Below are 18,336 nucleotides of genomic sequence, written 5' to 3'. Positions count from 1 at the left end.
AAGATTTTGTTTGTTTTTCTCATTAATTGGCAACACACATTTGGAAAAACCTGATGTAACATTAGCATAGAGTGTACATTTTGGAACAACCTGATGTAACATTAGCATAGAGCGTACATTTTGGAACAACCTGATGTAACATTAGCATAGAGTGTACATTTTGAAACAACCTGATGTAATGTTAGCATAGAGCGTACATTTTGAAACAACCTGATATAATATTAGCATAGAGTGTACATATTGGAACAACCTGATGTAACATTAGCATAGAGTGTACATTTTGAAACAACCTGATGTAATATTAGCATAGAGCGTACATTTTGAAACAACCTGATGTAATATTAGCATAGAGTGTACATTTTGCCCTGATTTTCAGAAAAGTCTACTTAAAAGTGAACTTTGTCATAGAAGAGTAGCGACTGTTTTTTTTTTTTTTTTTTTTGTTTCTGTAGAGTCTGCAACTCGAGATAAAACTTCATTGGTAGCTTGTTCAAACAATTCTGGAGACTTCTAAACAAGGGGACACAACTGTACTGAGTTTACTGCGTGTCTCGGGGGATGTTGGCAAACTTGAGCCCGCCAGTGTTTGCCTTGGAGATTATTGAAAGAATAACCAGATAAAGGACGAACGCTGCTGGATAGAAAGAACATGAAAGTGAAAGCTGTGAAAGAGTAAAACAGGCTTGGGACCAAGTTGGTAAAGACATGACACAGGAAACGAACACATGACCTTTACGACGTAAATGAATAATATTCACAAGCTCTTACAAAGAAATAATTATTCCATCACGGGGAAATAATCCTTTAAAAGTTTATTTTAAATATTCAAAGAGTTGTATCCCTTGGCATAGAATTCCTCTGTTCTGGTAAAGCTCGACCATTGTACTAGAACAGTGATGCCCAACCTAATTCGACTTGCGGGCCATTTTAATTTCCGACACTCGTATCACGGACCACATGAACGAAAAGGTACAAAAAAAGAATTGACATTGACCTGAAATTATTTTATTACAAATCCGTGGATCTAATACATTTTCTTGTCGCTATTTGGTAAATATCCCCATCAACCCCCACCATCTAGGCTTTAAAAAATTTAACAATCTTTTATTCGCGACTAAAACCAAGAGAGTCGTCAGATTCGTTTTATAAATAAAATATGTTGGCTTAATATCAACACAAAAAAAAAAGTAAAATGAGTACACTCTTCCTGTTAGATTCTTGTTAGATTCTTAAATTCCACATTCAGAGTCCATTTCATAAACGCACAAATTTTAAAGGTCATTGACCAATCCATCAGAGAAATTGTGAGGGCCTTAGCGTAGTTTTTCTTTGGAGGGAGGGGTGGGGGGTTCTACGCTTTGTGCCGACTTCTCGGCGGGCCGGATTGAACCACGGCCCGCGGGCCGTATTTTTGGGCATCGCTGTACTAGAATACTATGAAGATCTTATGGCCGCGGGCACGTTGCCCTGCCTCATCGTGGCGCCCGCGTGGAAACGGCCATTTGAGGAATTGGCTAGGCTAAATGGGTAGCAACACAGGACTCCCGTGGGGATGCCCACGGGTAGACGAGAGTCCACCCATTGCACGGGCGGGGTTGTAATAAAGTCCCCACAAACACGTCACCAATCCATGCGCTGTTCCTCAAAGGGACCGTTACATAAATGGCGGATCCCGCACAGTTAGCTTGGTACATTGAAGAAAAATGGCAGAAGTCCCCGGTGCATTCTCGGCCTTCGGCCGTGTCTCTAGTCCACGTGTCGGGGGCTGAACGCATCGGTCAACAGCAATGCCTTACATAGGCATTGTCTAGGGTCTCTCCCAAACAGAACTGTGTGTTCACACAGGTTTTTTTTTTTTTACTGTTTGGCGTCCAAACAGGTTTTTTTTTCAAACTTAGAGCTCGAAGAGCCTTCGGCTCAGCTCTTAGACATCAACAAGATCTTATGGCATCGTAAGGGGTTGAAGCCTAAATGGAAATAAAATGTTTATTCTTTCAAAAATCATGGTTACATAGCCTGTTATTTTAATATTGTATTTGTTTTTTAATTTACTTTTGCTACAAATGTTGTTGCTTCTTTTGACACTTATATTATAATATATAGAAAACGTGACACTAGAGTTTACACCATCTATACCTATGTTAATACGTACTTTTGGCAGATACAAGCATTTCAATAATTCATTTAATGAAGGCGTACTTCTGGTCCCATATGCTAGGACAAATTTGTACAAATACTCCTACTTCCCTGGTGATATTAGAGCATGGAATCGATTGCCTGGAAAACCAGTGACTTGGCAGAATTTAAGCCATTGGTTAATATGCATGACTAAATGCATGACGCGTAGGACGTAATCATCTTCTTTTTTGAAGTAACGTCTGTATTATATAAGATAAGATAAGAATATTTTCAGAGTCAATAATCTATAGAAAAAATGATGTAAAGTCCATCTGTTTCTGTGGCTCTCTGTTAATGAGGGTGTCATGTAGCCAACACTACAACCAACCACCATTACTTTTCCCAAACTAGTTTCAGGTACCCTTAGATCTGAGACGCCCGAAGATCCCGAATTTAAAAATCCCAGTCGTCACCAGGATTCGAACCTATCGGTTGGATAGCCTAGCGCCTCAGCTCTTAGCCACCGCGCCGCCTCAACAGATCTTGAAGACTGAGATAGTGTATTTTCGTTCCTTCCGTTCTCTGATTGCCTCGTAGGTTTTGGTTTGATCCCTTTGTCCAAGCGGAAACAGTGAGTCAATAATGAAGTAGTCTGCATACAAACCCGTGTTTTACACAAATCAATTGACGTGGTAGCAGTTGATATAGATCAGTGGTGCCTAACCTTTATCTACCAGTGGGTCATAGCAATATCAGTGTTATAGGCCGCAACAATAGTAATAATAATAACAAAATTATCGAGTCCAGGAACTGAGTCTCTTTACTATGTACAATGTTTCGATAGTACCTTAACACAGGCCGATCTTTGCCCGAAGGTTGAAGTTTGAACATTACATATAAAACTGGTATGCAGAGAAAGAGGAAAGGGTGGGGGGTTCTTGTGAAACTATTAGACACCTAAGTTGTTACTACGTAAAGTTCTTTGTACGATTCGGTACAGTAAAGTAAGTAGTAAAGTTTCCCTTTATGACCTTGCGATCCATGGGGCAGATGATGTTAATGTCATCTGTTTCTACGGCTAACGGTTAAAGAGCAGGATATCATGTGGCCAGCACAGCGACCAACCGCTTTTATTTTCCCCAACTCAAGCCAGGTAACGTACCCATTAGAGTTGGGAGAACTCCGGGGCGCCCTGAGAATCAGGAAATTAAAAGTCCCATTCTTCACCGAGATTCGAACACAGGACCCCAAGTTCAAAAGCCGCAAGCGCTTAACAAGTCAGCCTCAGCGCCTCCACTATTCAGTACAATATTTAATTTATTGCGGTAAGGAAATCCTTCTGTGCGCTTAGGGGCGCTTAAACTTTCTCACCAGAAAGGATGATTCCAAATTCTCTTATGACAACACTCCTCTAAAATCTAACCAGTCTTTCTTTTTTTTAATTGAAAAAAAAAAAAAAAAGCTGATGGCAGACATCTTTTTCTAGTTTAAACAATCCTTCATTTGAATATTGTTGTAAATCTAAGGGAAGCAACTCAACTAAAGGGTGTCAAAACAGACGTGCACAATGAGAATTGGGGGGGGGGATACACACACACACTCACATGCATGTGTACGAACACAAATACACAGAGAGAGAGAGAGAGAGAGAGAGAGAGAGTCCTCGTGTTTTGTATACTATACAGAGAACAAACTAACAGCTGATTGTCAAATATTGAAATTTTATAGAAGCCTTGAAGCAACTGGCTAGAGAACAGGTATATAGAAATCTTAGAAACCTTCTGTTGTAGAACACTTGTACACATGTCAAACAAACAAACATATTAGACAATTTCAAATCATAAGATACGTTACTTTTTGTTCTCTATTCACTTTAACAATCATACTATTGGGGTTGCCCAAGACCTATAATGTCTGTACTCCCTTTGATCTAGATTTAGACCCCTATTCATTATGACGATATATCTTCCTGATACAGGGAGTCTTATAATCTGTGTAATACACATAACAAAACATTTTGAGATATAACGAGAGTTATGGTTCTTGGATTATTTTTGTTTTCAAACAACGAGGAACAAAGCAGTTTGGTCGATGTAAGCCACCCCACACCCCACCTTCCCTAAACAAGTAATATATATATATATATGTGTGTGTGTGTGTGTGTGTATCTTTATAATGTACAAGTCATTTTCTTTATTTGATATCAAACAAAATAATTAATTACCACTAGTTAATTGACTAATTGGTTACGTTTTCAATTGATTCATATTTTGTTTGGTACAATAAATAATTGTGTCAAGTTTCAACTTAAACCGAGAATAGGAGCGGGAGAAATGACAAGTACAGACTTCATTTAATTACATGTACAGACTTCATTTAATTACAAGTACAGACTTCATTTAATTACATGTACAGACTTCATTTAATGACATGTACAGACTTCATTTAATTACACGTACAGACTTTATTTAATTACACATTTAGTCTTTAAAAAGAAAACAATGAGAAAAAGATTTATTTTAAATGGCATATTAAAATTTGAATCTATCCTCGGCAACGTGCTGACGATTGTCATGGACCATACAAGAAATATCCCTGATAAACCCATCCTTAAACAGTTCCTGGCTCTTTATTAAAACATTCATATAGTTATTTGAACATTCATGAACTTCGTTGATGTACTCTGTATATTTTAAAATGTTTGTGAATGTAAAAGACATGGTCATTCTCCTCTTTGTTGTTTAACCACCACGTGACTTATAACTTAAAGTAGGTCAGAAATCCGGAACAACCCCATTGATGACAAAGACATGTAGGAATCATTAGAAAATAGAAGATACAATAAATGAGTGGATAACCTGTTTCTCCACTTTCTCCTCCCTCACAATTTACAACCTGTTTCTCGACTTTCTCCTCCCTCACAATTTACAACCTGTATCTCGACTTTCTCCTCCCTCACAATTTACAACCTGTTTCTCCACTTTCTCCTCCCTCACAATTTACAACCTGTTTCTCGACTTTCTCCTCCCTCACAATTTACAACCTGTTTCTCGACTTTCTCCTCCCTCACAATTTACAACCTGTATCTCCACTTTCTCCTCCCTCACAATTTACAACCTGTTTCTCGACTTTCTCCTCCCTCACAATTTACAACCTGTTTCTCCACTTTCTCCTCCCTCACAATTTACAACCTGTTTCTCGACTTTCTCCTCCCTCACAATTTACAACCTGTTTCTAGACTTTCTCCTCCCTCACAATTTACAACCTGTTTCTCGACTTTCTCCTCCCTCACAATTTACAACCTGTTTCTAGACTTTCTCCTCCCTCACAATTTACAACCTGTTTCTAGACTTTCTCCTCCCTCACAATTTACAACCTGTTTCTAGACTTTCTCCTCCCTCACAATTTACAACCTGTTTCTAGACTTTCTCCTCCCTCACAATTTACAACCTGTTTCTAGACTTTCTCCTCCCTCACAATTTACAACCTGTTTCTAGACTTTCCCCTCCCTCACAACTTACAACCTGTTTCTAGACTTTCCCCTCCCTCACAATTTACAACCTGTTTCTAGACTTTCCCCTCCCTCACAATTTACAACCTGTTTCTCGACTTTCTCCTCCCTCACAATTTACAACCTGTTTCTCGACTTTCTCCTCCCTCACAATTTACAACCTGTTTCTAGACTTTCCCCTCCCTCACAATTTACAACCTGTATCTCGACTTTCCCCTCCCTCACAATTTACAACCTGTATCTCGACTTTCCCCTCCCTCACAATTTACAACCTGTATCTCGACTTTCTCCTCCCTCACAATTTACAACCTGTTTCTCAACTTTCTCCTCCCTCACAATTTACACTGTGAATCCAAGGCGGAGATGAAACGATTCAATGAAGATTACGTTTGAACAAAAATAATGCCGTTTTGGTTTGTTCAATTATTATCATGGAAGAAATCTTTCTCCTCAGTAAATGAAGTAAGCAAAAAATATTCTAATGACTGTTGACTGTTTTAGTTGCTATGTTTTTTTGATAACTTCACCAATAGCCCATAGCCTAAGGACGAGATACATATTAAAACTTTTAAATTATTTTTTAAATGAAGATTGCTATTAAAAAGTGTCTCATTTTCAGGTACCTAAATTTCCGCCTTATAAAATGTGACTAATTTACTGGTGCCTAAATTTTCAGTGCCTAAATTTCTTAGGTTCTGATACATTATGCATATCGATGATATTAAGAATTATTAAAATGTGATATGGATACATGATGTATTATTACATTCTTAAAGTTCTTGCATTTTTAGGAAATTCAATGAGTTACTTTATACAAAATGTTACAGTAAAGTTTCAAAAAATGGTTAGATTAAATATATCTAGATCCATCCATTTTACTTAGTAACTGTTGTGACACGGTTACTATGTGTGGTCAACCGTGACACACACGGTCAAGTGTTGGGTACCTGAGAGTGAAGCGGCGCCTTCGACATACAGTCACGGAGGTCACGAGTGAAGGGACTTGCGGGAAGTGACGAGTGTGTTGAAAACAAGGAGAAAGGAAGTCATCCAGTGGAGTTGGTGATCTGTAGATGTTTGCCTTCTAAATATGTTCTGTTTGAATGCTGCACAATAAAAGGCAGTCTGTACTTCAAAGGACTTGTTTCTTCACAGTAACCAACAATGAAAGGGCGGCGGTAAGACACATTTGGCCTGTGTAAGAGTAGATCTAAATATATCCTTGACTATCAGATGTGTTATTTGTTCGCTATACAACTCAAGCCTAATACGCACAAGGAAAAACACATGGCAGTCTTTTCATCTTGTATAGCCACGACACACTAGATTAGCCCTAGACCACACTGGTCTGCTGTCCAACTTTCAGTGTTCTACTAAAGTTCTAGCTTATTTACTTTTGTCCAGAGAAGGAGAGGCTGGATGAATGTTTTTTTTTTGTCTAGGGTTGGTCACCCGAATGCTAGTAAGTGTAGTCAGTGTAGTATGGTAGACTATAGACCAACTCTTCGGTACCTTCAATCAAAGGCTTAACTATCGATTTTAGTTGAAACTATTTTTAAAAAAAGGATCTCTAGATTCTCCTGTTATTAAAAAATTATAGCCTGGGTTAGGGTGTAGTCCGCGTAGATCAAGAAATTCAGATCTTGGTGTCTGGAATTCAGGGGATGGGAGGTAGAGATGATTCTCCACTTATTGCTTCCCTCCCTCACCAGCCCCTAAGGTTGACTGGTGAGTTTTTTAAATTGATTCCTAGATCTTATATGGCAGACTATATAGGCCAAAGCTTCTGTACCTTCTATCGGTTGGATTAGTTGAAACTATTAAAAAAATGGATTTGTTATTAACAAATTATAGTTTGGCGCTAATGAATAAATTAAAACCACTAAATATTGACTTAAAACGCTTTAGATTCCCACTATAAACTAACTGAAACTAGGCACGCCGCGCGATATAAACACAAACTCACATGACTCGGAAGATATCCGGAACAATCTCATGTAAAAAAAAATGACCGTACGGTATATTTTATCCTTGGACTATGGCGTCTATTGGCAGATTTTGGCTATTGATGACGTTATCGACTAACTGTATTTTCATGATACAAAAGAAAAGCTAACAAAACGTGTGTGGGGGGGGGGGATGAGAATCATGAGATTGCGGGGTAATCGCTCCGGATTAAAAGTCCTTGTATAATATAGAGGGAGGGGCGGTAGAGATGATTCCCCGCTCATTGCTTCACCACCAACCCCCTGAGGTTTTAAGGGTGATTTTTTTTAATGCAACTTGTGTAAGTATTTAGTTACTAATGTAAATACTTTACACTAAATGTTTATATTTTATATGTCACTATGTAAAATACAGCAACTTCTAAATTCTTACTAAATGTAAAGTCAAGTCTGAGGGTAGGGTAGTAGTAAATGTTACCAAAAAGCACCCACCCTACACCCACCACGCTAGATGATTTGTCTCGTTTCAACCCCAAAGTGACGCAAACAATGGCCATCTCCCTCCAAGCCCCCCCCCCCCACACACACACACACTTAAAGTATTTTCTCCCTGGTAGATGTGAAATTGGTCGTAAAAATTACGTCACGAGTCTCAAGGCTACACACTGGGGAGGGGGAAAAAGGCTATGTAAATAGACCAACATAGTACAAAGGTGCTGAAATGGAAATCTGGGGATTATAACAAATGGCTCGAATTGTTGTAGGCTTGCAAAGCCTTCAAAGAAACAAATATCAGTTAAAACCATCATAATAATAAATATTGCTTAATAGCTAGCAAAATATAAAAAGAAAAAAATAAATACATGAAAACAAAAATCAATTAGTTTGGATCAGTCATGTATTTAAATTTGTCATAGATCTAGACTAACGACAATAATTATGTGCGATTAGACAAATTTGTACCAATTGTTTTTGTTTAGCGCTATTACATGCATTTAGCTTTCTCAGTACACTCAATCAATCAACATGCAACAAACATTACTGCGTAACGGCTCAAAGAAAAAAAGGGTGGTATCATCATCATCATAGATTTTACACGCTACAGTACACTAGACCTACACGTGTACGTCTGTCTGACCAGGCTAGGTTGTTAAAATCAGTTGGACACACGAAGGCCGGCCTTATAGATAACTGGAGGCCCTAGGCAATGTGTTGGATCTTCATATAGGCCTAACTGTAGATTAAGACCTAGAGTCTAGTTCTCAATAATAAGTCTACACACTAGCATCTATTATAATATACTTTCAGGATCATCTAATTTTAAGGTTTAAGCTATACAAATAGTGTATTTGGTGTGCTTGCAGTTGATAAATTATCGTTTGCTACTAACTATTAAAAACAAACACACTAAATATTGACATAAAGTGCTTCAGATTCCTACTAATGATATGAACTAACAAAAATTAAACACCACCACGTGACTCGAAAGGAACAGACCCATTCATAATATTGTATAGAAGCTTTTGGCAAAAATGTTAAGCGAAATGTTCCTACTACTGCTACCTTCCAGTGCAGATATCGACTCCGTCATGTCTACCAGCATCTTAGTTTACCTTCGATCCAATGCAGATAAAATAGGTATATTATTTTCGTTTAAATATCAAGATTGTTAATATCACAAGACCATGACCAGAAAACATGGCGTTTCAACTACTGCGAAATGTTGAAAAGTTTTTTTTTTTTATTTACTTGAACTTTTTAGTTTGTAACTAAAAAAAAAAAAAAAAAAAATTTAACTACGTTTATTACTAAACTTTTTTTTTTCAATTAAACTTTGGCCTTAATTACATTTCTTTTTAGTTAATCTAAAAGTTTATTTTAACTTTTTAGTTCACTTTTGTGCATCACTAAATAGCCCCCCTTCCCCCGTTCAAACAGTGACATAGTTCTCCCCATCTCTCTCTGTTCTGCCCCTCGCTTTTCCTATCAAACCCCAAAGATTCTTGTGCTAATTAAATGTTAAATTTTTTGTTCCGAAATAAAGGCAAACACTTGATTATGTCTAGGAAAATATTATTAAAAAAAAACAGATACAGTTTCCAAATCAATGGATTTTTAATTTCGGGATTTTTAGGACGCCTATAAGTCCACCTAACTCGTACCTGACTTTTGTTGTCCTTTGTGACCTTTGTTGTTGTGTAGTGTCTCATTCAGAGCTGTCCATCCAAGTGGGGAAACTAGGTTATACGGTAATGGTTGTAGTTACAGTTTGACACACGAGGCCATGTGTCTAGCAGCTAAATAGCCCATGTGGTCAAGTCTCCCTTCAAACATAAGCTAACACAGTGTTTAACTCTCTTATCACTCCTCTGCCATTGTTCAAGTGTACAGCCTGGAGCTGGTAAGGTGGGAGGGGGGGGGGGGCTATTAACACTCTCCCAAGTGTTCGTCCAATTTGTTTGTACATCTACTCGTTTGTCTCCCTTTTAAAAAAAAAACATTTTGTTAACCCGCGACGCCTCTAGTTTGTTTGTTATCTTTTCTTCAAGTAAGCTCCAATGATAATACATAGTTTATATATTAGCTTTGTGAAGTTTGTGGGGAAAAACAAACTCTTCATCTACCACAAGGAAATGAATAGTGTTTAGTAGTCATTATAAGTAGACCTAGATCTATGTACTCTTGGGGGCTAGTCCAATGATAGAAGTGCACACTTTGGCTTCGAGACAGTTAAACTTATGACGTAACACGCAACACCTTCAGGGGTAGCCGCAGCAGCACAAAAAGAACCAAAGATCTAGTATTTGGATTGCAAGTTGAGATCCTAAAGGTGTATTGAAGATTTTCATTGATAAACGAAACAATAGTCAAGGGCGCTAATCTGAACGTCATTGTTGCCAGATGAATTAAAAAAAAAAAGAGTTAAAGTTAAGCCATACTTTTGACTATGTCGCAATGCAATTAGCCTTCGTACAAAATCTTCTTTACCATTAGCTAGTAGCACGTTTGTTTTTTTTTAAATAAGTTGTCTCAATATTGAAGTAATTCTTTATCTGCAAACAGAAGCGCCTTAAAAATCTGATTCTTCAGTGCTATAAAATTATCTACCGTTTAAAAACAGTGCGTATCCATACTGCCTTTAGTTTCTACACCGGATGGTTTGCTATTATAAAGCTTGCTATTTATAGGTTTTCCATCATGTATGCAAATCTCCGATTGTGATTGGACGCTATAGACTTAGAATATCAAATAAACCAAAGGCAGATATTCAGCTGAATGTTTCCAAAGTAAAACTCTTATCAAGTCATTTCTATTGAATTCTGTTTTAATTAAAACTCGGAGAGAAATGGGGGGGGGGGGGGGGAGGGAGGATAAAATATATTTTTAAATCTAACACTCATTCATTTTTAAGAGATAAACAGTCGCTCAGCATGTTGTTCTTTTTTGAAAAAAGTATTTTTAATGTTGTTTTTTTAACTCATGTTTATATTGAAAGAAATTGCATCAGTTATTTTGAATCAATCATATAATTAATGTTTAGTAGATCTAGACACAATAATACATATTTGCAATAGGAAATATTTTTATTTTTTTATTTATCTGACCACTAAAAAATACAACTAACACTATTGCATAACCGTTAAACGCGCAAGGGAAAAAAACAGGGTGGTTTTGTCATTATGGACTGCACACTCAGTACACTATATAGGCCTACACGTGTACGTCTATCTGGTCAGGTTGTTAAAATTAGTTGGACACACCGTCTATTTACTTTCTGGGCAGTGAGGGTGTGTAACTATTTTAGTGTAAAGATATATCTACGAACATGCTTGACTAGCCACGCCATGCAGTGTGTTCTTTTCTTGTCTGACCACTCCACATTAAGCAAACACAATTGCATTACGCGTAATAAAAGAAAATGGTCTTGTAGTATCATCGACTACACACGTACAGTACACTAGGCTTACATGTGTATGTCTGACCAGGTTGTTAAAATCAGTTGGACACAGTCTATTTACTTTATGGTCAGAGAGGGTGTGGATTAAGATTTTTTTTTCTAGAGTTGGTTATCCTAATGCTTTTAGATCTAAATAGGCCTAGCTGTCGATTTGAACTTAGATCTCAATAATAAGTCTTAAGGCTATAAAAAGAGTACACTTGATGCTCCTGCAGTTAAAAAACTACTGTTTGCTACTAATTATTTACCAAACTCTCTAATCAGATTCCCACTATAAACAGAAATTAAACACCTCCACGTGGCTCAAAAAAAAATTCGGAGCAAACCCCATTCATAATATTGCATAGAAGCTTTTGTCAAAAAATATTTAACATTTTATAATACTGCTACTTTCAGTTGCAAATATTGACTCCCATAACTTCTACCAGCATCTTACTTTACCCTCTTCAAATGCAGACAGACTAAATAGTTGTTAACTGCATCATTTTTTTTTGATAATCAAAGTTATTGATATCACATGACCAGAAAACAGGGATGTGCGCTTCAACCCTGACCACAAGATGAAAAGCTGTGCAAATTTTAATTAAACTTTGTAGTTAGTAACTAAAAAAAATTAAACTACAATTTTAACTAAACTTTTAATGGCCTTAATTAATTTTTTTAGTTAAACTAAAAGTTTCTAGCTTTTTAGTTAACTTTTGACCATCACTATATATTTACATTTATTGTATTAATTATTTTTATTCCACGCATTGTTCACGCCTATAGCATGCTCACTGCGGTATGTCCCATCACTTTTGTGGGGTCGGGGGGTGGGGGTGGGGTATTGGGGAAAAGGTTTTCGTGCGGCCTTTTTTCTTCAAGATGGAAAGTCGATTGATTAGTCACTGAGCTATACGAATACTTATACAAGTAGGAGGTCTTATAGTCTATTGTCAGTCTAAAAATGGACAAAATGACCTAATTCTCTACACAAGGATTATCTAGCCATTGTTTAGTCGGCCCTACTATTACAAAATTAATTACGACTAATGGTTTAACTAATTTTATTTCTTGATTCATATCATGTTACCGACAATGTATAATTGTGCAAAGTTTCATTTGGATACGAGACCGCGAAGAGAGAGAGTTAATGTGTACAAGGTTTCACTCAGGCTGACAGAGAGAGTTAATGTGTACAAGGTTTCACTCAGGCTGACAGAGAGAGAGAGAGTTAATGTGTACAAGGTTTCACTCAGGCTGACAGAGAGAGAGAGTTAATGTGTACAAGGTTTCACTCAGGCTGACAGAGAGAGAGTTAATGTGTACAAGGTTTCACTCAGGCTGACAGAGAGAGAGTTAATGTGTACAAGGTTTCACTCAGGCTGACAGAGAGAGAGTTAATGTGTACAAGGTTTCACTCAGGCTGACAGAGAGAGAGTTAATGTGTACAAGGTTTCACTCAGGCTGACAGAGAGAGTTAATGTGTACAAGGTTTCACTCTGGCTGACAGAGAGAGAGTTAATGTGTACAAGGTTTCACTCAGGCTGACAGAGAGAGAATTAATGTGTACAAGGTTTCACTCAGGCTGACAGAGAGAGTTGATAAAAAACACACACAAAAAAAACGGAACAATTAAAATTTACAGTTTAAATGTTGTTGTTTTTTCAGCCCTACTTCTCCAAGCAGTGGAATCTTTGAGACCAGACTTTCGTTCAATAGCGTGTTTCCTTTGTGACACTCTTTCAACACCTGTCTTTCCTCACAATACCCTTTTCACAAGCAGCCCTGGGGTAAAATGTCATTGTCCACAGTCAATAAAATCGTCAGTCCAAGTAACCAAGGAGTGTGCAACCTCTTTAAAGAGGTACCTACGAAATAAAGGGAAAAAAATCCACAACGTGGGCGACGATGAAGTAGTGTAAAAGTTATCTGATCCAACCAAGAGGCCGATTGACTGACGGGGAAAAATAAATAAAAATAACCTATGTTTTCCTGACATTGTCATTGGTCAGTGTACATTTGAGATCAGTGTACAAGGAGCGTTCTCATTGGTCAGTGTGCTTGTAACAGCAGTGTATACGGAACATTATTATTGGCTAGAGTAAGGTCACTACATCTGGATCGCTTGTATAAAATGTGAGCTACTGAGGACATTGGACAGTGTCATTTTTTGTTTTCCAAGAGTGTTGCTGTTTCTCAGTTGGTTTTTCAACGTAATAGTGAGTGTAACAGGTCTAGAAGCTTTTCACTAAAATGGAAGAAGCATCGTGCATTGATTATCTTTCAGATGAAATGCTTCTGAACATTTTTCAATATCTTACAGACTTGAAGGATTTGTTGACTCTGCGTTTAGTGAACAAGCGGATAGCGTCCGTTGCCATGGATAATGTTTTCACGCAGCATGTTGTCGTTACCAGACGATATCACGTGACTACGGGTATGTTGAACTCTTTTATATCTCCAGTAGCGGACAAAATTAACTCCCTTGATCTGAACTTATGCTATTGGATTGAGCTGAAAGACTTAAACTGTTTGCTGAGTTGTAAGAATCTTCATACATTGCACATGTTGCAGGTAAGAGTCGACGAGGTCTTTCTGTGTGACATTTTAACCCATCTGCCTAATTTGACCAGTCTGTCCTTTTCAATTACTCACATTGGAAAACTTCAGCACCAATTGAGTCTCTGCCAGGCAGCTCGGGATTGTTTGTCACGGATACGCCGGCTGGGCCTTCACTTCTGCTACCACAGCCAGTACATGCCGGATCTGTCGTTAGAATCCGGCGATGGAGCACGTTTCATGCAGAATTTTAAATGTCTGGAAGAGGTCCACGTTTATGGCAGTCTCTACAGCCCTTGTAAGGCCAGGTCTTTCTATATTATGCCCGATGTGATGGATGCGTCCATTTTTTCCAATTTAAAAGTGATGTCTCTGAAATACTCAAATGATACTAGAGCGACAAGTTTCTTCTTCGGTATTTTACGCCATGTCTGCAAGGGTCAAGTCCAACTGAACACATTACTTCAACCTTCTTACAGATTAAATTGCGAATGGAGAGCAGATGATTACAATATGTCAGTCAAAAACATGTCAACTTTGATTCATCTTGACATCTTCGGTACCAACATGGCTATCCCCAGCGAGTTTTTCAACTTAGTAACAGCCAGAAATTTAGTTTACCTTAACTTGTCCGGGAATTCCCAAATTAGTTCAGAAAGCTTGAAGTTTTTGTCGCAAAGTTGCCCGCAGTTAGTCAGTGTAAACCTACAATGTTGTCGCTATATATTTTACCAATCAGCTGATCCTTTTCTGGAGCCTGATGAAAATAACCCTTTAGTCAAGGATCTCACTGGTATCGAGAGCTTAGTGCTTAATTGCATACAATTAAAAAACTTAAATATCAGTGCGGCACACCTCCATCCTCCTGAGTTGGGATCTAAACCTTTCAAAACTTTAAGCCAGATCTTGGCTTTAAAACCTAACTGGCACAGTCTAGCATTCTCACCGTGCTGTCTGTTTGCAGACGACAATAATCTAAATAGAGACAGACAAGATCCTGATGACATCGGACGATGCAGCGTGTGTCACTTACCGCTGACCGAAAGGTTAAATCCTTCTGCACCTTCATGCACATGCATTTCAACCCAAGCTGCCCTTGACCTTGAAAGACTGATAAGAGCGACTCCTGACATGAAGAACTTTGAACTCTGTTGCCCAGATTACCCTTCAGCCTTTTTTTACGGCCTTCACCTGCCATTCGACGTGTTCTCTGACTGTCTCAACAAGACACTATCTGATTGTGAACTGGCATGCACAAGTGCTTGGACAAAGCTGACCTCACTCCAACTCACGGGCATCGAAGGAGTCGATCTTGGAGTCCTTCTCTGGGCTTTATCAAAGAGCTGCCTGTCTCTTGAAAAACTTTCCATTTCCTGCTACTCCTCTGACAGGGTACGTCTGGACATCACATCTTATCCATCTTTCTCGAGACTGAGGGACTTTCGAATACAGCATCCTTACCTTTCAGCCAACAAATATTTGGTCTCATCGCTTGCCCAATGCCCAAACATTGAGAGGATCTGCATCGTCTCAAAAATAGCCAGATTTAATGCTGACGCCATCAAGCAGCTGTTCGAGGTGTCGACCAATTTGATATGTTTTCAGCTTTACAGCCTGGCGCCAGCTGAGGAGTGTCAAAATCTGCAGGACTTCTTGGTGGAAAGGTACAGCCGATACCGTCCTGCTCTCCGGGTTTGCATCCAGGATGCAATGATCAAAGATATCCATCAGATTGTCAGAGATACGCTTCCAGAGATTCATATTGACGAAATGACCATTCTTCAGTCCAGCGTTGCTGCTGTACCGCCTTAGATTGTGAACTGATACAACCGATGACACGGTACCCCCTTTATCATTCTATTAGATAAACCTTATGGGCAGAACTATATGTTAAATATTCAAAGAAACAAACTTCTTTTTTTTTTTCAGAATTTATTATTTTATGTAAACAATTGCAAAACTGATGTACCGCCTTAGATTATGAAGACATACTACAGATTAAAATAACTACGTATTATCCCCCGTATCATTCTATTCGATGCTCTATATGGCAGAACTATATACTCAATACTCAAACAATAAAAAAAATTTAAGCAGTAGGCCTTTTTTTTTTCGGAAATTGACAAAAAAGTAATTTTAAAGTTATTTTACTGTTTGAATACATTTAAGTACTAAATTAAATAGTAAATGTAAGGAATAGGTTCAGTTTCCCACATCCCTCTTCATTCTTGGACACATCAGTTGTGGCTGTTTGAGCCTACAAAATTCAAGTGATATTCATGCTCTTTACGCCTATATTTGTTTCAAATCTTGCTGCCCAGTGTTTATATGGCCCCATTAGGTTATAGGCCCATGTTCTAATTAATATAAATGAGTGCTATGTAAACTTAGACAAAAATTGACTAAATCTAAATTTGAGTACCTGTACCATGCATAATAAAAGTATCTGCAAAAAGAAGATATGATAAATATGCATGTAGCACTAACTTTCAATTATTTTTTTTTAAAGTAGGCAATTTTAATTTTGTCTTTAGATGAAAATATAAAAAAAAATAATATGTGTAGTTTCTTACTCTGATTTACATTTATTTCTATGCACAGAGAGAGAGAGAGAGAGAGAGAGAGACATAATATAGATGCAAATAAATGCATTTTTAAACTTTATATTTTAAGTTGTAATTATCTAAGAGTAATGTTAGATAAACAAAGATTATTTAGAAAATAAAATTGTCATAATTATGTTAATATCTTCAAATGTTCAGTTAACTAATGAATGTTTAGTTTTAAATGTCATGTTTTAAATATTCTGTTCTTATTATCATATGAAAACTTTTTTCATGCATCCAACCTAAAAATCCTAATTAGCACGAAACAGTAGGACAGCTTGTGTACGATGTTTTAAGAATACAACTAATGTATCTGTAGATATAAAGTGGTATATATGTTTGTGCATATTCCATTTGTTTGGACGTTTTATTGATTTTGAAATACATTTATGAGATACATTTTTTTAATGTTTTTTTTTTTTTAAATTAAATGGATAATATTCACTGCAAATGTCTAGTAAGTCTTCTTTTTAAAGATATTATTGTTCTTGAAATTCCTAATTTAAAATTATGATATTAAGTATATAAATAAACAGAACTGAGTAGATGGAATGTGTTCCAGAGTTCTGGTCGTACGTGCAGGTTACGTGCAGCCTCTCTTGTGTCTTGGTCATAGGTCACGGAGGTCACGGTTCAATCAACTTCCTCCAGGTATCTCGGTTTATGGCGAGATTCCTCCAATGTCACCACGTCTTGCCCATCTACTTGGCATCTGTATCTAAATCTCGGTGCCATGATTTTCTTGGCCTTGACCTCTTCCTTTTCCATTGGAAATCCAGACGAGAGTTTCTCTTGTGATGATGATTGCAGGCACTGGAAGCGTGTTGTCATTTTATTTCCAGCTTCTCTGAAGGATATCGACTTCCATTGGCTGCTGCTTTGGTGTTGGTCACTATTCCTCATTGGAGATCTTGTCTGGCCAAACGGATCATAAGAATCTTCCTGAAGCAGGTATTGATGAATACCTGGATTTGTTTGTAGTAGTGATAACCGTAGTCTTCTATGTCTTTGATCCATAAAGAATTATTAAATTAAGAATGGTATAGAAATAAAGAACCTTTCTTGGTGAGGGTGTTTATTTTACAATTATAACTATACCCAAGTGTTCTTCAACGGACAGCGCAACAAAAATGTAATAAATACTGTAAGGACCGTTTGGGTGCTGACAAAAAATTGTAATGTAAAGGTTGTATAAAGGAAACAAACAAAACAATTGAGCAAAAGAAAAAAGAATACCGGTACCGGTACTTACAAAAAAAAAATAAATCGAAATATTATCTAAGGGAGAGAACCACTTAATATGGAGCCATTTATCTCAAAATGTCAGGTTTTAACTCCCTCTCTACTGTTTAAAACTAAATTAATTAATGACTAATAGGGGCCTAATTGATTCTTATCCACTTTTTATTGATTTGTGTGTTGAATAATTGGATGCGAAATTTCAAATTGAATCAAAGTAAGGGAAGTGGGAGAAAAAACGTGTCAAAACGTAATGAGGGGAACGAATCCATGTATACATTCACAACTCTTATTAAGTAGCATTTATAATTATTGATTACTTGATCCGTGGATGGAAGTGGGAGAAGGGAGATTGTCCAACTTTTAACCAGAAAACACTCTATGCTGTAAGGCAGTGATGCCCAACCTAATTCGACC

The 18,336-nt window shown here is 37.4% G+C and overlaps 1 protein-coding gene across 1 annotated transcript; it reads left to right on the top strand.

Annotated features, from left to right (window-relative positions):
• Window positions 1-6,633: 6,633 nt before the first annotated feature.
• Window positions 6,634-17,122, top strand: LOC106060792 (uncharacterized). The gene is made up of 2 exons (XM_013218793.2): window positions 6,634-6,807; window positions 13,184-17,122. Exon 2 carries the CDS (start codon window positions 13,769-13,771, stop codon window positions 15,884-15,886), a length of 2,118 nt encoding a protein of 705 aa, XP_013074247.2. The 5' UTR covers window positions 6,634-6,807; window positions 13,184-13,768; the 3' UTR covers window positions 15,887-17,122.
• Window positions 17,123-18,336: the final 1,214 nt, after the last annotated feature.

The sequence above is a fragment of the Biomphalaria glabrata genome, chromosome 2 (genome assembly GCF_947242115.1).
Source record: "Biomphalaria glabrata chromosome 2, xgBioGlab47.1, whole genome shotgun sequence".
NCBI lineage: Eukaryota > Metazoa > Mollusca > Gastropoda > Planorbidae > Biomphalaria > Biomphalaria glabrata.
The sequence above is the reverse complement of the archived record's forward strand: the minus strand, read 5'-3'. Positions and strand labels throughout refer to the sequence as shown.

What these genes read in the sequence shown, in the direction of transcription:
- LOC106060792 (XM_013218793.2), top strand. Translation starts at nt 13,769, where the DNA reads ATGGAAGAAGCATCGTGCATTGATTATCTTTCAGATGAAATGCTTCTG.